At 44.0% G+C, this 19,480-nt stretch overlaps 2 protein-coding genes across 2 annotated transcripts in view; both read left to right on the top strand.

Annotated features, from left to right (window-relative positions):
* LOC139559603 (solute carrier family 22 member 23-like) overlaps nt 1-12,092 on the top strand; it is a 62,160-nt gene extending 50,068 nt beyond the window's left edge. Inside the window, exons 6-10 of the mRNA XM_071375745.1 lie at nt 1,709-1,811; nt 2,790-3,028; nt 3,777-3,809; nt 5,587-5,710; nt 6,992-12,092. Of these exons, the coding sequence (XP_071231846.1) occupies nt 1,709-1,811; nt 2,790-3,028; nt 3,777-3,809; nt 5,587-5,710; nt 6,992-8,849 (2,357 nt within the window). The 3' untranslated portion in view covers nt 8,850-12,092. The remainder of the gene's footprint in view (nt 1-1,708; nt 1,812-2,789; nt 3,029-3,776; nt 3,810-5,586; nt 5,711-6,991) is intronic.
* Nucleotides 12,093-13,015: 923 nt separating this feature from the next.
* LOC139559695 (tubulin beta-2A chain-like) lies at nt 13,016-19,373 on the top strand. Its single transcript, XM_071375912.1, has 4 exons — nt 13,016-13,227; nt 13,695-13,803; nt 15,451-15,561; nt 17,916-19,373. Exons 1-4 carry the CDS (start codon nt 13,171-13,173, stop codon nt 19,007-19,009), a joined length of 1,371 nt encoding a protein of 456 aa, XP_071232013.1. The 5' UTR covers nt 13,016-13,170; the 3' UTR covers nt 19,010-19,373.
* The last annotated feature ends 107 nt before the right edge of the window (nt 19,374-19,480 follow it).

The following is a 19,480-nucleotide window of genomic DNA, read 5'->3' as shown; positions in this document are numbered from 1 at the left end:
TTCCTTCTTGGTCAAATAGCCCTTACACAGCCTGGAGGTGTGTCGGATCATTGTCCTGTTGAAAAACAAATGATAGTCCCACTAAGCCCAAACCAGATGGGATGGTGTATCGCTGCAGAATGCTGTGGTAGCCACCATCTCACCACCTCCTCCATGCTTCACAGTGGGAACCACATGCGGAGATCATCCGTTCACCTACTGTGAGTCTCACAAATACACGGTGGTGGTTGGAACCAAAAATCTCAAATTTGGACTCATCAGACCAAAGGACAGATTTCCACCGGTCTAATGTCCATTGCTTGTGTTTCTTGGCCCAAGCAAGTCTCTTCTTCTTATTGGTGTCCTTTAGTAGTTGTTTCTTTGCAGCAATTTGACCACGAAGGCCTGATTCACTCAGTCTCCTCTGAACAGTTGATGTTCAGATGTCTGTTACTTGAACTCTGAAGCATTTATTTGGGCTGCAATTTCTGAGGCTGGTAACTCCTGATGAACTAATCCTCTGCAGCAGAGGTAACTCGGTCTTCCATTCCTGTGGTGGTCCTCATGAGAGCCAGTTTCATCATAGCGCTTAATGGTTTTTGCAACAGCACTCGAAGAAACGTTCAAAGTTCTTAAAATTTTACAGGTTGACTGACCTTCATGTCTTAAGATATTGATGGACTGTTGTTTCTCTTCACTTATTTGAGCTGTTCTTGCCATAATATGGACTTGGTCTTTTACCAAATGGGGCTATCTTCTTTTTACCAACCCTATCTTGTGACAGCACAACTGATTGGCTCAAATGCATTTGGAAGGAAAGAATTCCACAAATTAACTTTTAAGGCACACCTGTTAATTGAAATGCATTCCAGGTGACTACCTCATGAAGCTGGTTAAGAGAACGTCAAGAGTGTGCAAAGCTGTCATCAAGGCGAAGGCTGGCTACTTTGGAAGAATATAAAATATATTTTGATTTGTTTAATACTTTTTTGGTTACTACATGATTCCATATGTGTTATTTCTTTCTATGATGTAGAAAATAGTTAAAGAAAAACCTTGAATGAGTAGGTGTGTCCAAACTTTTGACTGGTACTGTGTTTTATATTCTATTATACAGGGCGCGTTTTGAAAAGAGACCTCGGTCTCAATATATCTTCCCTGTCAAGATAAAGATTAGATGACACGCACATTATGTAGCATACTGAATGTAACATAACTAACCCCAGAAAAGGGCCTGCCGTTTGAGGGCCAATTTTACACAAGGGATTATGGCTATGCCGCTAGGCCAAAGGATGACTTCAAAGCTCCGTGATTGTATAGAGCGAAACATTAAGTAAAAACTTGGAATGTTGCCCGTCACGTGCATACGTGTGTGTGCACATGAAGAAATCAGAGGTTTGTTTTCATAGCAACACCTCGTACTTCAAAACATCCATGCCCCATGCTATGATCTGCGCTGTCCTGGGGTGTTGTCTTCTGAAAACATTCCTCTTTCAATTGTTTATTCACTCACTTGTCCCCTCCCCACTCACTCTTTCCCCCTGTCATACCTGTTTTCTAACAGAGATAAGTGATAAAATGTCTTGGTATGAATCACAGTTTGCAGCTGAAAGTGTCCTTAGTCTCTTATCCTCACGTGGACTTAGATGAAGCCCTTTGGTTGGCTGTGTACAGCCTGTAGATGAGTGCATTGTGGTCATATTTACCTGATTTCTCTACGTTGTTTCAGAGTTGCAGAAAGCTCTTCAGAAGAAGCCCAAAAAGACATGTATTGTGAAGATGGTGGGGACAAGGAACCTGTGGAAAAACATTGTGGTCCTCTGCGTGAACTCGTAAGTATCTTTGTTTGTGTGTGTTCCTGTGTGAGTTTATGTAGTATTGTGTGTGTGTGTGTCCATGACGCAGCTGCCAGTCAGACGACTCTGGGTGTTAAAGCGATACTTCTGGATTTTGGCAATGAGGCCCTTTGTCTACTTCCCCAGAGTCAGATGAACTTGTGGATAACATGTTTGTCTCTGCGTTCAGTTTGAAGGAAGTTTCTCACTTCCATTTGCGCAATTGCTATAGCGCATTGACTGGAAGTCTATGGGAACAGCTAGCATAACAGCTAGCATGCTGGCTATTCCTGTAGACTTCCAGTCATTGTGGTAACACTCGTTAGCATTGGCTCCTGAAACTACCTATAAACCGGTGTGCCGTGATTATGGGACTATTGACCTGTCAGCTCGATGCAGCATCAACCAGCAGTGGCCGTCTGTGCTTTTAGCATGCCTGTCTCTGTCTGTCTGTCTATCCATCAGTCTGTCCATCCCTCTGTCTTCCTGTCTCTGTGCTGTTTGCAGTCCTGTCCATTTGTCTGTATTTTTATCTGTCCGCCGGTCTTTCTGTCCATTGGCCTTCAGAACAAGCTTCACCTCACTCACGTAACCCAGTCATTTGTAGACAGCAGACTTAGACACAGCCCTGGCTATTTCAGTGCACAGTGTCCCTGGCTGTAGTCTGACCATACATTTTTCATGAGCTGTGTTCTTATGAGAGAACTGGAGACGAGCAAGAGGGTTTGTGTGCTTTTAGTTTTGTTTCATAGAAATTCACTTTCCTCTTGTTTTATTCTTCTGAACTCATATGGTCTTTCTTTGTCCTCTCTCCCAATATCCCTCTTTCTTTCTCTCTGTCCTCTGTACACTCTCATCTCCTTACTTCTTTCCCCCTCTCTTGCACTACCACACACCCATTATCCCTGTTTTCATTATCTACCTTTCCTCTCTCTCTCTCTCCCTCCTCATGCTCTCCTTTCTCCCTATATCCAGACTGACGGGCTATGGGATCCACCATTGCTTTGCCCGCAGTATGATGGACCACCACGAGACCCACGAGTCCACCATGTTCCACAACTTCTACGCTGACTACTACACCATGGCGGGCATCGCAGTGGCATCATGCATTGCACTGTGCCCGGCAGTGTCCCTGATGGGGAGGAGGGGTGGCCTGCTCATGTTCATGATAATCACTGCACTGGCATCACTGCTGCAGCTAGGCCTGCTCAACTGTGAGTAGCCTACAGTATAATACGCATATGGTATAGTGCACACACACACACACACACACACACACACACACACACACACACACACACACACACACACACACAGGTGCCTCTTCCTATAAGCAAACTATGCACTGCGTGTAAGGCCCCGTGGCCACTAGGGGGCCCCTGACCAAAAAACATATTTTTCTGTTGTGGGTTCTACTTTTCTAACTCTCATTTCGAAATGTGGTAGTGCATCAGCAGTTTTCCACTTATGTCAGTCAATCAATTAGCCCGTGGCAGCTAACATTGCTAGGTAAGGTAGTCTAGCCAGCTAGTAGCCCTAATCATCACCAAATTACCGACATCCGGGTACGCAGGCATGTGCTCAGGGGCTCTGACCTCCAGGGGGTGGAGGTGAAATAGTCTTTATAGTTAGCTACTGTATAGTTGTTTTGATGTTGAGTTTGAATGTAGGTCTGTGGGAGGTGGTCTCTTTACTGTGTAACAAGGACGGATGTTGTCCGAAATCTAGTCCTTTTTAAAGAGTCGCTTAAATGTTGAGGGAACATATATTTAACCTAGACCTACAAATACACCTTGAGATCATTCAAACAGCAAACATATTGTCTTGTAATTGCTATGGTGTAACCAGTGTGTGTTTTGTGACTGGAAATCTCACTGTGGGCAGTGTGTGTGAGAGAGAGAGTTCATTTGACTACATATTAACCTGTTTCTGTTTTCCTCTCTCTCCCTATGGCTCCTATAGTACTGGGGAAATACAGTGTACATCTGAATATAGGTACAGTACAACCATCGATTTCTCTCCTATTCATTCTTGTGGGAACTCAGCCCATATTTCCCTGGTTGCAGTTGCTCTACACTAGACTCTTAACTAATCAATAGCCCATCATTCTAGATCTGAACTGTTTACTCCATTATAATCCGCTTACTGGAAATACTGTAACTGCTCGATAAAAAACCAACAAGATCCTAGGCAGATGAGAGAATTCCACAATAAATTGATAACCAATCTACTGTCTTAAATGTGGTTCAAGCCGTTAGAAACACATTATGATAGCTGGCTAGCTGCAGATGTCTTAACTTGATTTCTTTGATATGATTAGACAAAGATTGGAGGAACTCTGACATTTGTGTAAGATTGGAGGACACTTAGAAAATGTCAGTGTTCCAACATAGTAGCAGAAAAACAAGGGGGCTTTCACTATCACTGCGACCTAAATACTGTGACTTGTCCTATCTCTCCCCTTCTCCCACCCACTCCCTAAGAACAACAAACTCAAACTCATTGCAGAGTTCAGTCAGATCCCGATAGCGCAAACCATGGCGTGTCATTTCTGTTTGCCGACTATGATGAGTGACAGTTCAAACACAGGCACCATGTGACTGTGGCTCAGAACGCCCGTAGGCATCAAGGAATAAATACATCTCTCAAGGACAAGCTAGCTGCATTCTATTTACTGCATAAACACACATTCAGATCCATGCTGCTTGTCCTTCACAGTGAAACATTACAGCTAACACATGGAACCAGCAGTAGGCTAGTTGTACAACTTGGTAGTACTACACTCCATTATAACAAATAAACCTGATGTTGACTGTGTAATAACCACACTACTGCATGGTATTATAGTACGTTAAATGGTTTTATCGACATCGTTCATCAGAACTTTTTTTGATCTTGCCTGGTCTTCATGTAACTTCTTACAACTATTAGAAGTCTTCCTGTCTGTGTTTCACTTCCTGATCCTTGCTTTGTTCTGATGATCCTCTCTGTTTGGCTCGGTCTCATTGACCCTAGCTAACCTAACTAGCCTCTAGCCCTCTTCTTCCCCTGTGTGTTTATCTAGCTCCTCTCTTCTCTCCGTTCTCTCTATCCCTAATCCTCCACCTGGCAGCAAAATTAGCGTGGCCTGTTGTCTGACAGCCAGAGGATTAGAGAGGAGCAGCAAACTGATCTGAGTTCTGCCTCAGATTATCCACTTAGGGCAACTTAAACTTGTCTCATTCAGCAACAAACTCAACTGAGACCACTTTCAGATGATCGTCTGTCAATTTTTAACATGTTTCATTCAGCAGCACCGTGTGAGTTCTAGGATTGTTTTGCTGCTGTTTAGCTGAGGATCAGACAGATAAATGTCAGCGTAATCCTTCATGGCTAGTTTAGTTAAATGGATAACATGGTCAGGGTGATGGACAACATACAGGATGCACAACAACATACCCTCATGGGAATTATGTAACAGTCTAAGTACGTTTAATAGGATCATCCTACTACTTCAATAACAACCTGCTCTTAGGAGAATGTATTAGGTACTGTTCATCAGTGCACGGAGCCTTCTCATATGAGAATCATTCATTCAGGGTTAGATATAGTATTTTTCTTTTAAGTTAATCTCACCTTTCTACAGTACATTAGAATGTATTCTCTCTGTATGATGGCTGGATATTTGTTATGTTTGTTTTCTTGCTATGCAGAGTACTCGGATACACACATCTCAACTTAATACTGAGTCGTGTTTAATGGCTGACTCGTGTGTTGTCGTCTGTCTGTACAGAGCGCTCGGATACGCTGAATAAGAACTTCTCCATCGCCTTCTCCATCATCGGCATGTTCTCCTCCCACGCTGTCAGCAACTTGAGCATCTTCTTCTGCGCTGAGATCACTCCCACCGTCATCAGGTAAGTCCACCCACAGGCTCGGAACGGACCACTGGAGCGTACCACAGAGGGGGGACGAGGGGGAGGTGAGGGATAGGTTTCTGAGGGGGCTGTCAGTCAGGATATGTGCAGGCCAGGGTTGAGGAGAAAGCTTAATGGAAATCAAAAACAGGGTTCTATTTTCTTCCCCTTTTATTCAGAGATGGGTTGGGTCCAGTGTCTGGTTAATTTTATAACATTTTACAGAACATTCACTCTGTCAAGCTATGAAAAACATACTGTATACACATCTGGAATTGGAGGAAGGTAAAGGTGTGGAGTTTTGAAGGTTGCTGTCATCACGTAGTGTGAAGGGAAAATAGCCTGTGTTTTATGATGAGCACTATCATTAATAGAATGTAGTCGCAGTCTTTGATCTCAATAGAGAGGTTCATGATTCAGTGTCTCTGACCTGCCAGGATATCACCAGAATATTACTACCCTGCTATAAGCACTTAAAATGAGTGTTTGATCGTGGATCTCTTGTTATATGCACAACCATAATAAAGGTGTAGTTCAATATCCATATTTTTTATATTATTATTAATTTATTTAACCTTTATTTTGACAGGGAGTCATGCTGAGACCGAGGTCTCTTTTACAGATCAGCCTGGTTTTGAATTAGCCTTTCCCTCTCTTGACAAACTGACACAGCTTTGGATCATCATCATGATGCTGTGTTGTGTTATGTAAGGTATGGTGCACTGTACTGCCTGAAGAGTGACTGTGGATCGCCACCTGGTGGCCAGTCACAGAGCAGACAGGAGAGAAATGAGGTTACTGCCTTGGCAGGATGCTGTTACATGGTATTGCAGCAGTCTCTGCTGCTGTGGGCGTAAAATGGCAAGGACATGTCAGTAACACAGACCACGTGCGTCTGCATAAGGAAATGAGAATAGTAGGGGCTTGAATGTGAATATAAAAGAAAGCATTGAAATTGAATAGACTTGGAATGTAACAAAGTAGAACATTGCACTGGAAATGGCAGAGGTTTCAGGGCACACGTTTTCTACAGGATGGATATGGTTTAAAGACAGTGGGGCTTGGAGGTTGGTTTGGGATCAGGTGTAGCCATGTTCTCCAGAGATAGACAAGGAACATCAGTTAGGAAGTCACTATCTCTGTATGGGGTGGTGGTCTGTATCCTCTCTAATCTACATGAGAGCTTAGAGAGTAGGGGGCAAGGGTGGGTTTGAGATTTGGTTTAGACGTGTAGGCTTAAAAAGTGATTACTGACATGATGGTCCTTGTCTCTCTCCGTAGGGGTGGGGGTCTGGGCCTGGTGCTCGCCAGCGCTGGCTTCGGCATGCTGACCGCCCCCATCATGGAGCTCCACAACCAGAAGGGCTACTTCCTTCACCACATCATCTTCGCCTGTTGCACCCTCATCTGCATCATCTGCATTCTCCTCCTCCCCGAGACGCGCTACCAGCCCCTGCCCGAGACCCTGGCCGACGGGGAGTGTTACACCCGCCAGCCCCTGCTGCCCCCCAGGAAGCCTGGCGAACAGCGCCTCCTCCTGTCCCAGTTGGAGAGCAACAGGGACTACACCCGGGTCCATGACACGCCGCTGCACGAGGCGGCCGCCACCGCCGTCTCCACAATGGAGTTCACGGCATCCTCCGCTGTTGACCGCACAGCACCATCGGCTATTGATATTTCGGCGCCCTCCGCTAGGACGTTAAGGTCACACCAGCATGAGTCTGATGGCAAATCCACTGAAGACTCCACTGATATACCCCTCATTAATTCTGTTTCCCCCTCATCCACTTTCATTGTTGATGACGAGACAGCTCCCTCCCCTACTAAAGACGTTACCACTGACCCCCTCACAGAAGATACCCATACATCCATCTTGGTCAAAACCATTTCCCCCGTCACTGAAACTCTTCCCATCTCTTTATTGGAATCAACCATTCCGCCAGTACTTGATTCAACCCCTACCTCCGCATTGTACCCTTCCTCTCCCCCTGTCATAGAATCCACCCCTAGTTCCGTAGTAGATCCTTCCACTCCCCCTGACATAGAATCCACCCCGGGTTCCGTAGTAGATCCTTCCACTCCCCCTGTCATAGAAACCACCCCTAGTTCCGTAGTAGATCCTTCCACTCCGCCTGTCGTAGAATCCACCCCTAGTTCCGTAGTAGATCCTTCCACTCCGCCTGTCGTAGAATCCACCCCTAGTTCCGTAGTAGATCCTTCCACTCCGCCTGTCGTAGAATCCACCCCTGGTTCCGTAGTAGATCCTTCCATCCCACCTGTCATAGAAACCACCCCTAGTTCTGTAGTAGATCCTTCCACGCCACCTGTTATAGAATCCACCCCCACTTCATTGGATGCTCCAGAAGTAATTGAAACTCCCCCTACCTCCACATTGGACTCTCCCCCTGTCATAGAAACCACCCCTACATTGAACTCTACCATTCCCCCTGTAATAGAAACCACCCCTACATTGGACTCTACCACTCCCCCTGTACTTGACCTTCTACCCCCCTCTCCAACACCCTCCCCTACTCCTGTCATCAATGACATTTTTCTCCCTCCCCCCATGGTGGACTGTACGACTCCTATTGATTCTGCTGACCACATAACCACAGACCCGATCATATATTCTCTAGATGACAAACTCCCCGCTCCTCCTCCCCCTACATCAGACCGTACCATTCCCCTTCTCACAGACTCTGTCCATACTCCAGAGTTGGACTCTTCATCCCCATGTGTTAATAATGTTATTGTTTCTCCCGCTTACCCTGTCATAGCTCATTCCCCTGTTCATCCCCCCATCCGCCCACTACCACCACCACCCAATGACTCAGGTCATATCCCCACAACAGTGGACTCTTCCATGCCCCCTGTCATGGACACTGTTCACAGCCCCACTGTGGACTCTACCACTCTCCCCATCACAGACATTGTTCAACCCCTTTCATTGGACTCTACCATTCCGCTTGTCATAGACTCTCAGCACCCCAACGTAACAGACTCTGAGACCACAGAGGCGGCCACCGCTTCCACAATAATGGACTGCACCATCTCCTCCCCCATAGACTCGGGTATCCTCCCTATAATGGACTGCACTATCTCAGAAAACCGCGTCATCAACGGGGTGGCGTCGTCATGATCCAAGGCTCTCCCTCTGGAACAAGGAGGTGTGCCCTTCCCTCGTGGAGGAAGAAGCCCTGGACATCTAGGTCACATGTATGGAGTCATTAACTGGCTGATCAGGCCTCAGACATTTTGGCTGCTCTGTAGGGAGAATATAGGTGACAGACAGGAGAGGGAACAGCTTGATATGGGGACGAGTGTATCTCTGTGACACCTTTTACTGGGAACAGCCAGAAAACAGGACAGGAGGACTGTGCTGCGGTGACAGTAATGAGTGGTTACTCTGCCACAGTGTGGAACTGTAAATAAGTGACATCATCAGCGTTTTACACAGCTGTTGTTGGGGGAATCTGTATGTGTCATTTTAGACTGAGATACTACCAGCCAAAACTCCCTTTGACTTCTTCTGACACTTTATCCCAATGCTTAGTTGGAGATGCTATACATACCACTAAAAACCATTTGACTGTACATTTGCCTCAATTGCAGACTTAGATGTACGCCCAATGTGTTTGATGTACATTTGCCTTATGTAGAAAAAAAAAAATACTTTAAGAATACAATGCAGAATTTTGAATGTCAACAGTGCCAGATATCTAAACCGAGTTTAGAGTGTCACCCAATTGTTTTTGTTGTCGCTGAAATGAGTTCTCAGAAACTGAATGGAATCTGTGTAGGGAAAAGAGCAATTTGCCAAATATGAAAAACCAAAAGAAGGGCAATAAAGTTTTGCCCCAAGTTTTGGAGGTGTTTTAATGTATGATGCAATGAGTTAAAAATGACAAGCGAAACATCTCAAGACTTCAGTCCTTAGTGTTATACAAGCATGGGTGTATGAAAAGGTACTAGAGAAAGAGAATGTCGTGAACTGAAGAGACATGTTCATACGTTTAAAAGGACAATGGACTGTTTATGTTGAGAGAAGGAGAGCTGTACCGGTGACGTGGTATAAGTGAGAGGTCTGTTGGCACTTTAGGACTTTGTTGTGCTTGTTGACGTTACGGTCCTGTAAGTGAAACATTTGAGAATTTACAGACTATATCAATGTTTCATGGGACATTTGTTTCCACTCTTAAAAACGTTCATGAATTGTACTGTATGCAATTGGATCTTGTTAATGTGATACTCTAGGTCAAATTGCGTAGTTTGTTGTTGTGCTACTGATGTTGCGCTTGATCACAAAAACAAAAAAATGTTGCTATTGTTTCACGGGGGGGGGGGGGGGGGTGTCCTTAGTGTACAAAGATAGGCGGCACTGTTAACATTATTTGTGTGAATGTAAGTGGCACTTTAATCTTCGCTACGGGGACAGCATGTAAACAAAAATGTGAACTTCTCCATGGAACAAAGAGGTGATGTTCAAATGTTACCTAAAAAAACACTTGAGCTATCTCTCTGAAATGGACACATGAATGACAAAAGGATTTAGTCTTCATTACAAATGCATCTGTCATTGCCACCATCTTGTGTGTGTTTTCTTCATGTAATTAGCATATTTGGTGCCGTAAAAATATTTGTAGTATATTTCCCAAATAATATACCAGAAAATATTTAAACTTCACCAAAGTATGCAAAATTGATATATTTGTGATATTGACTCAAATTCTGTTGCGTTTTGAAATGTAGGCTTATCCCTCTTTGTTTTTGTTCGTTTTTTACTTCAAAACTTAACTACCATTTACTTGAATTACTTTCATTGTAATCAATACAGACATGATAGCGAGATGTTGTTGTCATTATTGGAAAAAACTACAACAAATGTCTCTGATTATTTTAATTAAAACAAAAATATATGAAGAGCTTTCTTTTTCTTTGAAAAACCCAAATGTCTAGTGTCAACGTCTTGTTTTACCAACGTCTGTGATTGACTGACTATTGACAATAGTACATACCGGGCAAACAAAATGGTGGCTGTCAGTTCACTGGTCAGGCAATTGCATCAGATTGTGATGAGATCTGTGTTGTTGTTAGACCACTGTTTACAAATACAACATCACTTATTGTGATGTAGAGCTTCTTTTTTTTTCTTTTTTTAATCTTTGACATCTTGTCCCTTTCAAATGCCATGGAGTCCAGTCTTTTACAGTGTGTTTAATATATATTTAAACAGGAAAATACAATGGCTTTGGAGGTGACCAAAGTATTATGTATCATGCAATAGCAGCCACTGATCACTCTACTGTACACTAATCATACAGTAGTCATCACAACACACACCGTCATGTAGTTCTATGGATATAAAAATAACTATGTAAATACTAAAAGTATAACAACCTACTTTCTGTTTATTCTCTGGTTATTTCCTGGTAAATAAGCACACTGTTAAAGAAGATATACTTGTTGCTGTGGTCTTCATTCCTAATACTACATACACCTTGTCCAGAAAATTCAAGCACGGTGGAGAAAGGATATGTGAATCAAGTAAAACTTCATTACACCCCTGTATGAGTCTCTTAGCTTCTTTTAATATCTAATAGACTTCACGCCTCAAACCATAATGTCTCCTGTACTCCTGTCAAGTCAGATTAGTACATTTGGTTAGCTGTGATGTGAGGATGGTGTTACTAACGCACGATAGTCTATTGACACTGGAACAACATAAGAGGTCAATCGTACAAATGTTGGAGTATATTGTCTGCAGCTGTAGCAATACTTCTCACCCCACATTTCTTCAACTGCAACCGCTCTTATCTTAAAATGTCACAATGCAACACATTGCAACCTTACATTACAGTCTCAGATTTCATATGTAATAGCAACATCCGCACCAGCAATGGTGTATGGTTAGTCAGAAGTATAATGATTCATTCTATTTCTATGGGTAGAGTGGGGTGATGGCTTGGAAAGTGGCTATACTAAAACAGTACAAGTAGATGGACAATATAATACATTGAGTATACAGTTGTAAAGAAAAGGCATTTAGAGATGGAAAAGCAGACTGATGTTATGTAAACTGACTATGATTTGCTGTGCATTGATAGGTTTTGCTATTATACAGTGGTCTGGAAATGGTTCTCAACTGATCAAATGACTCCCATCATCCTAAATTGTCCCCACTGCAGCCAAACTATGTTGTGGAAATTAGAAATAATCCTGATATAACAGTTTCTGTTTTTGCATGATTTGAATGAATGAATGAATGTAAAAACATGGATTTGACCAGTTTTTAATTTTCCCTTTTTTGTTTTAACTTGAATAATGCATTTGTATATAAGCCATATGTGTCGTAATAAACTTCACTATTTATTGATCAATGATGCATTCTGGGTCTTGGTTGAGTTAATTGGTATTCAGACAATTTTCAAGCCACCTCTTGAATCTTGAGGTGTTTGTGTGCAAGGTTCTCGTTTTATTTATTTTTACCACTTGATGTCCTCTCTAACCCAAGATAATGAAATGACAAGGGCATAAAGTGTGTCAATTCTGTATGTAATGAATCACTTATCAATATTCACATTCTTAATGAATTGTGGATTCATGTTGGTGTACTGCTGTGCTGGAAAGTCATCCCCTAAATTTGATTCAGTAAATAGTTGTATTGATTAGCATTTCACTACACCCACAATAACATCTGATAAAAAATGTGTATGTGAGCAATACAATTTGATTTGATCTTTAAATGTTAAGACCATACTACCTACCAAAATAACTCACTCATGCTGCCAAAAGATTTCTCTGCTTGGAATACTCTGATTTTAACAACTTCCTGTTGTGTGATGTCATACAATAAAGCAATACATGGCGAACGTGCTCCTAGGTGAAGGCTTTTCCTGTCTCTGCTAAACAAGTGATTAATAAGAACAAATAAGTAACCTGTCTTTGATGGGAACGTTGTGGACGGTATAGTTGCAAAGCTCCAAACTGACCTCTATTGGACAAAATATAGGCTACACCTGAAGCAGATTCAGGACTGCAAGGTACATGGGCAATGCCTAGGTTATATTGAAAGGGGACGTATTTATCGACAATTAAGCTGTATTTCCTTAATTTGGAAACTAACAGCTAGGCCTATGCGCCACGTATTAGATTAAAAGTGCTTGGCAACAACCCGCATTTTGGCCCGGGACAGGGTGATGTCATTGGAGAGTGATGCAGCAGGATCCTCATCCCGTCCACTGCATCAAACCGGTGCCCGCTGATAGGCTGGTGCGCAAAATTGGGATGCAGCACAGGTGTGACGTCACCCAATCAGCATCAACATGATGAGTCTCGCTTGGTTTACCGATCGCCATAAGAATGTAACAACTGCTGAGAGGCGAGAAACACAGTGGTCGCAACCAGGTTGAGGGCACTGTTGTTAAAAGGCTGCTATCTGCGTGCACCCAAAAGGCATCATCATGAGGGAGATTGTTCATATCCAGGCCGGGCAATGTGGGAACCAGATTGGTGCGAAGGTAGGTGTTATGTGTATATTTGTCTAGACGCAGAGGTTATTATAGAGCAATCCCTTTTTTTGTTAGATGTTTACAATTTTGAGACCTGCATGCTTTTGTCCCAAAATGAATCGCACTACATTTTCCAAGAGAACAAAATCAGCCATCCAGTATTTTGGGGTCATGTTTTTGTACTAATGTGTCATGGAAATGTAGTGTTTCATTTATTTACAAATATAAGATGCCATTAGGTTGATATGGGTGTGTTGCTTTTGGACTTGGGCTAGGAGCCAAAGGGTCTGCAGTGGTGTCGCGCACCTGCGGGGCTGGCGCGTCAGGCTGTCGCCAAAGGAGCTGCGCCATAGCGATAGACTACGCACAACGACCGTCCAGTACTTTTCCATGTCTTGATCAGGTTATAGCCAGATCTCTTAGGTCAAACTATGAAGCATCACGTTTGCATGACCTATTCTCTGTCCCATTTTTAGTTCTGGGAGGTGATAAGTGACGAACATGGCATCGACCCCACCGGCAGTTACCAAGGTGACAGTGACCTGCAGCTGGAGAGGATAAACGTGTACTACAATGAAGCATCAGGTAAATACATATATATTTACTATCTAGATTGGTCTTTAAGTAATCTCTGCATGCATCTAAACAACAGGTCTAAGAAAATAATCAACCATTAGCACTGTAATGTAAACTGAGTGTACAAAACATTAGAAGCACCAGCTCTTTCCATGACTGACCAGGTGAAAGCTGTGATCTCTTATTGATGTCACTTGTTAAATCCACTTCAATCAGTGTAGATGAACAGGAGGAGACAGGTTAAAGAAGGATTTTTTGAAGTCTTGAGACAGTTGAGACATTGATTGTGTATGTGTGCCTTTCAAAGGGTGAATGAGCAAGACAAAATATTTAAGTGCCTTTGAATATTTAAGTGCCTTTTGATATGGTAGTAGGTGCCAGGCGCACTGGTTTGAGTGTGTCAAAAACGGCAGCGCTGGTGGGTTTTCATGCTCAACAGTTTCCCGTGTGTTTATCAAGAATGGTCCACCACCCAAAGGACATCCAGCCAACTTGACACAACTATGGGAAGCATTGGAGTCAACATGGGCCAGCAATCCCTGTGGAACGTTTTTGACACCTTGTTGTTCCACTGGATATCATAAGGTGAATGCACCAATTTGTAAGTCGCTCTGGATAAGAGCGTCTGCTAAATGACTTAAATGTAAATGTAAAGTCCATGCCCTGACAAATTTAGTCTGTTCTGAGGGCAAAGGGGGTGCACCTCAATATTAGGAAGGTGTTCCTAATGTTTTGTACACTGTGTGCTTTGGCCTTCCCCCAAATAAACTCAGAATGAAAACTATATTCCCTGGTGATGAAAACTGCAGAACTTTCTTGACTTGCAAAACTCATGCACTGTAGGCCAAATTTAAATTGAGAATGTGACATTGTGATCATAATATCTGTCTGGGTGCAGTGGGCCCTGTGGCAGGGCAGGGGAAATGAGGACAGCAGCAGGGACCTGTCAATCTCTCCCTCCCTCCCGGTCTCTCTCTTTCTCTCCCTGTATCACCTCTTTCTCTGCAGCATCATCTCTCTCTCCCTCTCTTTCTCTCTCTGGCTCTCTCTCCATCTCTTAAGAGCCCGTCACGGGGGGGTGGCATGTATATATCTGCAGTGAGTGCAGTCTCTGTAAAACCAACCCAACCCTAACGCTTGCCTGCTGTCTGTGCGTTGGTCAGATTTTTTTTATTGCCCAGGCATTTGAAGGTCATGGACATGCAGAATCCATCCTTTGTTTCTGTCTCTCTCTCATACGGAACAGTCAGTCTCCTATGGCAATGGGCAATCTCCTATGGATTCTGGGGCCTATAGTAGGCCTACATGTCCTGTGGTTAGCACCGATCCTATTTCCTGTGCATGCAATGCTAAGCACTATTGACCTCTCTTGTTAACGTGGCTCTGATTTAATATCTACTCATAGAGAAATCCGCATAGCAGCATGATAAGATGATATGACGATAAGAGAGAAAATGTGTCATGTCTACTGGGAGATGCCATCTGGGTCTGAATGAATTCAGCTTAGCTCAGCCTCCTTGAACTGGAGCTAGCAGTTTTTCTGTGCTGCAGTCTGCAAGGGAGGCTGAGTGAGTGAGTGAGAGAAAGCGAGAGAGAGAGAGAGCCCATCCTCCTTCCCTCCCTAAACATGATGTCCCTGCCTCTCCTCCCCCACAGGTAACAAGTTTGTCCCCCGGGCCATCCTGGTGGATCTGGAGCCAGGCACCATGGACTCTGTCCGCTCAGGGCCCTTCGGCCAGCTCTTCAGACCAGACAACTTTGTCTTTGGTGAGTAGTGGTTATCTAACCGGGTTCCAGATTGTTTTATGCAATCTTGCCCAGCCTGGTCCCAGATCTGTCTGTGCTGTCTTGCCCAATGGGTCATCATCATGTCCTGTCAGCACTTCCATCCTCAACCCACAGCATGTCAGTGTCAGCATTCACTGTCATGTCCTCTGAATCCAAGCTTAGTTTAACTTTGACATAGATAGACAGTGTGTTCAATGTGCAACTTTTCTGCAACAGTTCAGCAATGTGCCAGTAAGGGGATGCATGGTCGGCGAGCGGTTGTGTCAGGCACAGACAGCTAGCATTGTGCAGCAGAAAACAGGGCATAGACTGCTACTGTTGCAGTGCTCATCAAGATGGGGATATAGCGTTAAATAAAATCCACCCACGACACCTTGCCAATTCTACTGCATAAAGTATAGTAAGTCTACATTCACATCCTATTGTATATGCAGACTTCTACACTATAATATTTTAGATCATGGTAATGGTACTCTTGATCATGCTCAATTAAGCTGTTTCTATCCACTGTAATTATCCACTCTTAACAAAATGGAATTGTCTCTCTCAGTGGAAACTGACAAATAATATGCCCGATGCATTTGCTTGTTAACTGGTTAACTGACTTTTCATTCTAATTGATATGTATTGCTACAGTTGAAGTCAGAAGTTTACATACACTTAGGTTGGAGTCATTAAAACTTGTTTTTCAAACACTCCACAAATTTCTTGTTAACAAACTATAGTTTTGGCAAGTCGGTTAGGACATCTACTTTGTGCATGACACAAGTAATTTTTCCAAAAATTGTTTACAGACAGACTATTTCACGTATAATTCACTGTATCACAATTCCAGTGGGTCGGAAGTTTACATACACCAAGCTGACTGTGCCTTTAAACAGCTTGGAAAATTCCAGAAAATTATGTCATAGCTTTAGAAGCTTCTGATAGTCTAATTTACATCATTTGAGTCAATTGGAGGTGTACCTATGGATGTATTTCAAGGCCTACCTCCAAACTCAGTGCCTATCTGTTTTACATCATGGGAAAATCAAAATAAATCAGCCAAGACCTCAGAAAAAAAAATGTAGACCTCCACAAGTCTGGTTCATCCTTGGGAGCAATTTCCAAATGCCTGAAGGTACCACGTTCATCTGTACAAACAATAGTACACAAGTATAAACACCATGGGACCACGCAGCTGTCATACTGCTCAGGAAGGAGACGCGTTCTGTCTCCTAGAGATGAACGTACTTTGGTGCGAAAAGTGCAAATCAATCCCAGAACAACAGCAAAGGACCGTGTGAAGATGCTGGAGGAAACGGGTACAAAAGTATCTATATCCACAGTAAAACGAGTCCTATATTGACATAACCTGAAAGGCCGCTCAGCAAGGAAGAAGCCAATGCTACAAAACCGCCATAAAGCCGGACTACGGTTTGCAACTGCACATGGGGACAAAGATTGTACTGTTTGGAGAAATGTCCTCTGGTCTGATGAAACAAAAATAGAACTGTTTGGCCATAATGACCATTGTTATGTTTGGAGGAAAAGGGGGGAGGCTTGCAAGCCGAAGAACACCATCCCAACTGTGAAGCACGGGGGTGGCAGCATCATGTTGTAGGGGTGCTTTGCTGCAGGAGGGACTGGTGCACTTCACAAAATAGATGGCTTCATGAGAAAGGAAAACTATGTGGATATATTGAAGCAACATCTCAAGAAATCAGTCAGGAAGTTAAAGCTTGGTCGCAAATGGGTCTTCCAAATGGACAATATACCCCAAGCATACTTCCAAAGTTGTGGCAAAATGGCTTAAGGACAACAAAGTCAAGGTACTGGAGTGGCCATCACAAAGCCCTGACTTCAATCCTATAGAAAATTTGTGGGCAGAACTGAAAAAGTGTGTGCGAGCAAGGAGGCCTACAAACCTGACTCAGTTACACCAGCTCTGTCAGGAGGAATGGGCTAAAATTTACCCAACTTATTGTGGGAAGCTTGTGGAAGGCTACCTGAAACGTTTGACCCAAGTTAAGCAATTTAAAGGCAATGCTACAGAATACTAATTGACAGTATGTAAACTTCATTCCCACTGGGAATGTGATGAAAGAAATAAAAGCTGAAATAAATCATTCTCTCTACTATTATTCTGACATTTCACATTCTTAAATACAGCGGTGATCCTAACTGACCTAAGACGGGGAATTTTTGCTAGGATTAAATGTCAGGAATTGTGGAAAAACTGAGTTTAAATGTATTTGGCTTAGGTGTATGTAAACTTCTGACTTCAACTGTAGATGTGTATTAGCACACAAAGGTGCAATGTCTCTAACACAGGTTCACCATGGTTCTTTCAGGTCAGAGCGGAGCTGGTAACAACTGGGCTAAAGGCCACTACACAGAGGGAGCCGAGTTGGTCGACTCTGTTTTGGACGTAGTCAGGAAGGAGTCTGAGAACTGTGACTGCCTCCAGGGCTTCCAGCTTACCCACTCCCTGGGAGGGGGCACCGGCTCTGGCATGGGCACCCTGCTCATCAGCAAGATCCGCGAGGAGTACCCCGACCGCATCATGAACACCTTCAGCGTCATGCCCTCACCCAAGGTGTCAGACACGGTGGTGGAGCCCTACAATGCCACCCTGTCAGTCCACCAGCTGGTGGAGAACACAGATGAGACCTTCAGCATTGACAACGAGGCGCTCTATGACATCTGCTTCCGTACCCTCAAACTCACCACGCCCACCTACGGAGACCTCAACCACCTGGTGTCGGCCACCATGAGCGGGGTTACCACCTGCCTGCGCTTCCCTGGTCAGCTTAACGCTGACCTGCGGAAGCTGGCCGTCAACATGGTGCCCTTCCCCCGCCTGCATTTCTTCATGCCCGGATTTGCCCCTCTAACCAGCAGGGGGAGCCAGCAGTACCGTGCCCTCTCCGTGCCCGAGCTCACACAGCAGATGTTTGACGCCAAGAACATGATGGCCGCCTGCGACCCTCGCCACGGCCGCTACCTCACCGTGGCCGCCATCTTCCGCGGGCGCATGTCCATGAAGGAGGTGGACGAGCAGATGCTGAGTGTGCAGAACAAGAACAGCAGCTACTTCGTAGAATGGATCCCCAACAACGTGAAGACGGCCGTCTGCGACATCCCGCCCCGTGGCCTCAAGATGTCCGCCACCTTCATCGGCAACAGCACGGCCATCCAGGAGCTGTTCAGGAGGATCTCTGAGCAGTTCACCGCCATGTTCCGCCGTAAGGCCTTCCTTCACTGGTACACCGGAGAGGGTATGGACGAGATGGAGTTTACAGAAGCTGAGAGCAACATGAACGACCTGGTGTCTGAGTACCAGCAGTACCAGGACGCCACCGCTGACGAGATTGGCGAGTACGAAGAAGACGAGCTGGAGGATGAGGAGCAGGATGTCCAGCAGCACCATGATGTCCGCCACTGAGGGATGCCGGGCAGAAGCAGCACAGCAGTCTGTATGTTATCCACCAGTCATTTTAAATGATCAATAGTTAAGGAAGGATAGAGGCGCAGACGAGTTATCGTCGCGTCAAGATATATTATAGCTGTTTAGCCTAAAAACTACCACTACTGCGTTTCATTGTGTTTCGATTATGTCTTGAAGACCATAAGTGATATTAGAAACATAAGAATTATGTGAGTATTTTAAATGACGTCATTGGTTTTCCAATTCACGCTGTATCAATGTCAATAAAACAACAATACAGTATTGTCAAAAACCGTTGTTTTGTAACATTTACCTCAGAATACATTCTTTGTCGCAAAATAAAACGTTGCTGTCCTATGAATATCAGTATCTGTAGGCTTTTTTTCATGGGAGTGCTAATCGTATTCAGCAGGTTAGATACAATGAACACTCCAGACTTAGGGAGTAGGTGTAACCAAAATACAAACA

Source organism: Salvelinus alpinus, chromosome 30, assembly GCF_045679555.1.
Source record: "Salvelinus alpinus chromosome 30, SLU_Salpinus.1, whole genome shotgun sequence".
NCBI lineage: Eukaryota > Metazoa > Chordata > Actinopteri > Salmoniformes > Salmonidae > Salvelinus > Salvelinus alpinus.
The sequence above is the reverse complement of the archived record's forward strand: the minus strand, read 5'-3'. Positions and strand labels throughout refer to the sequence as shown.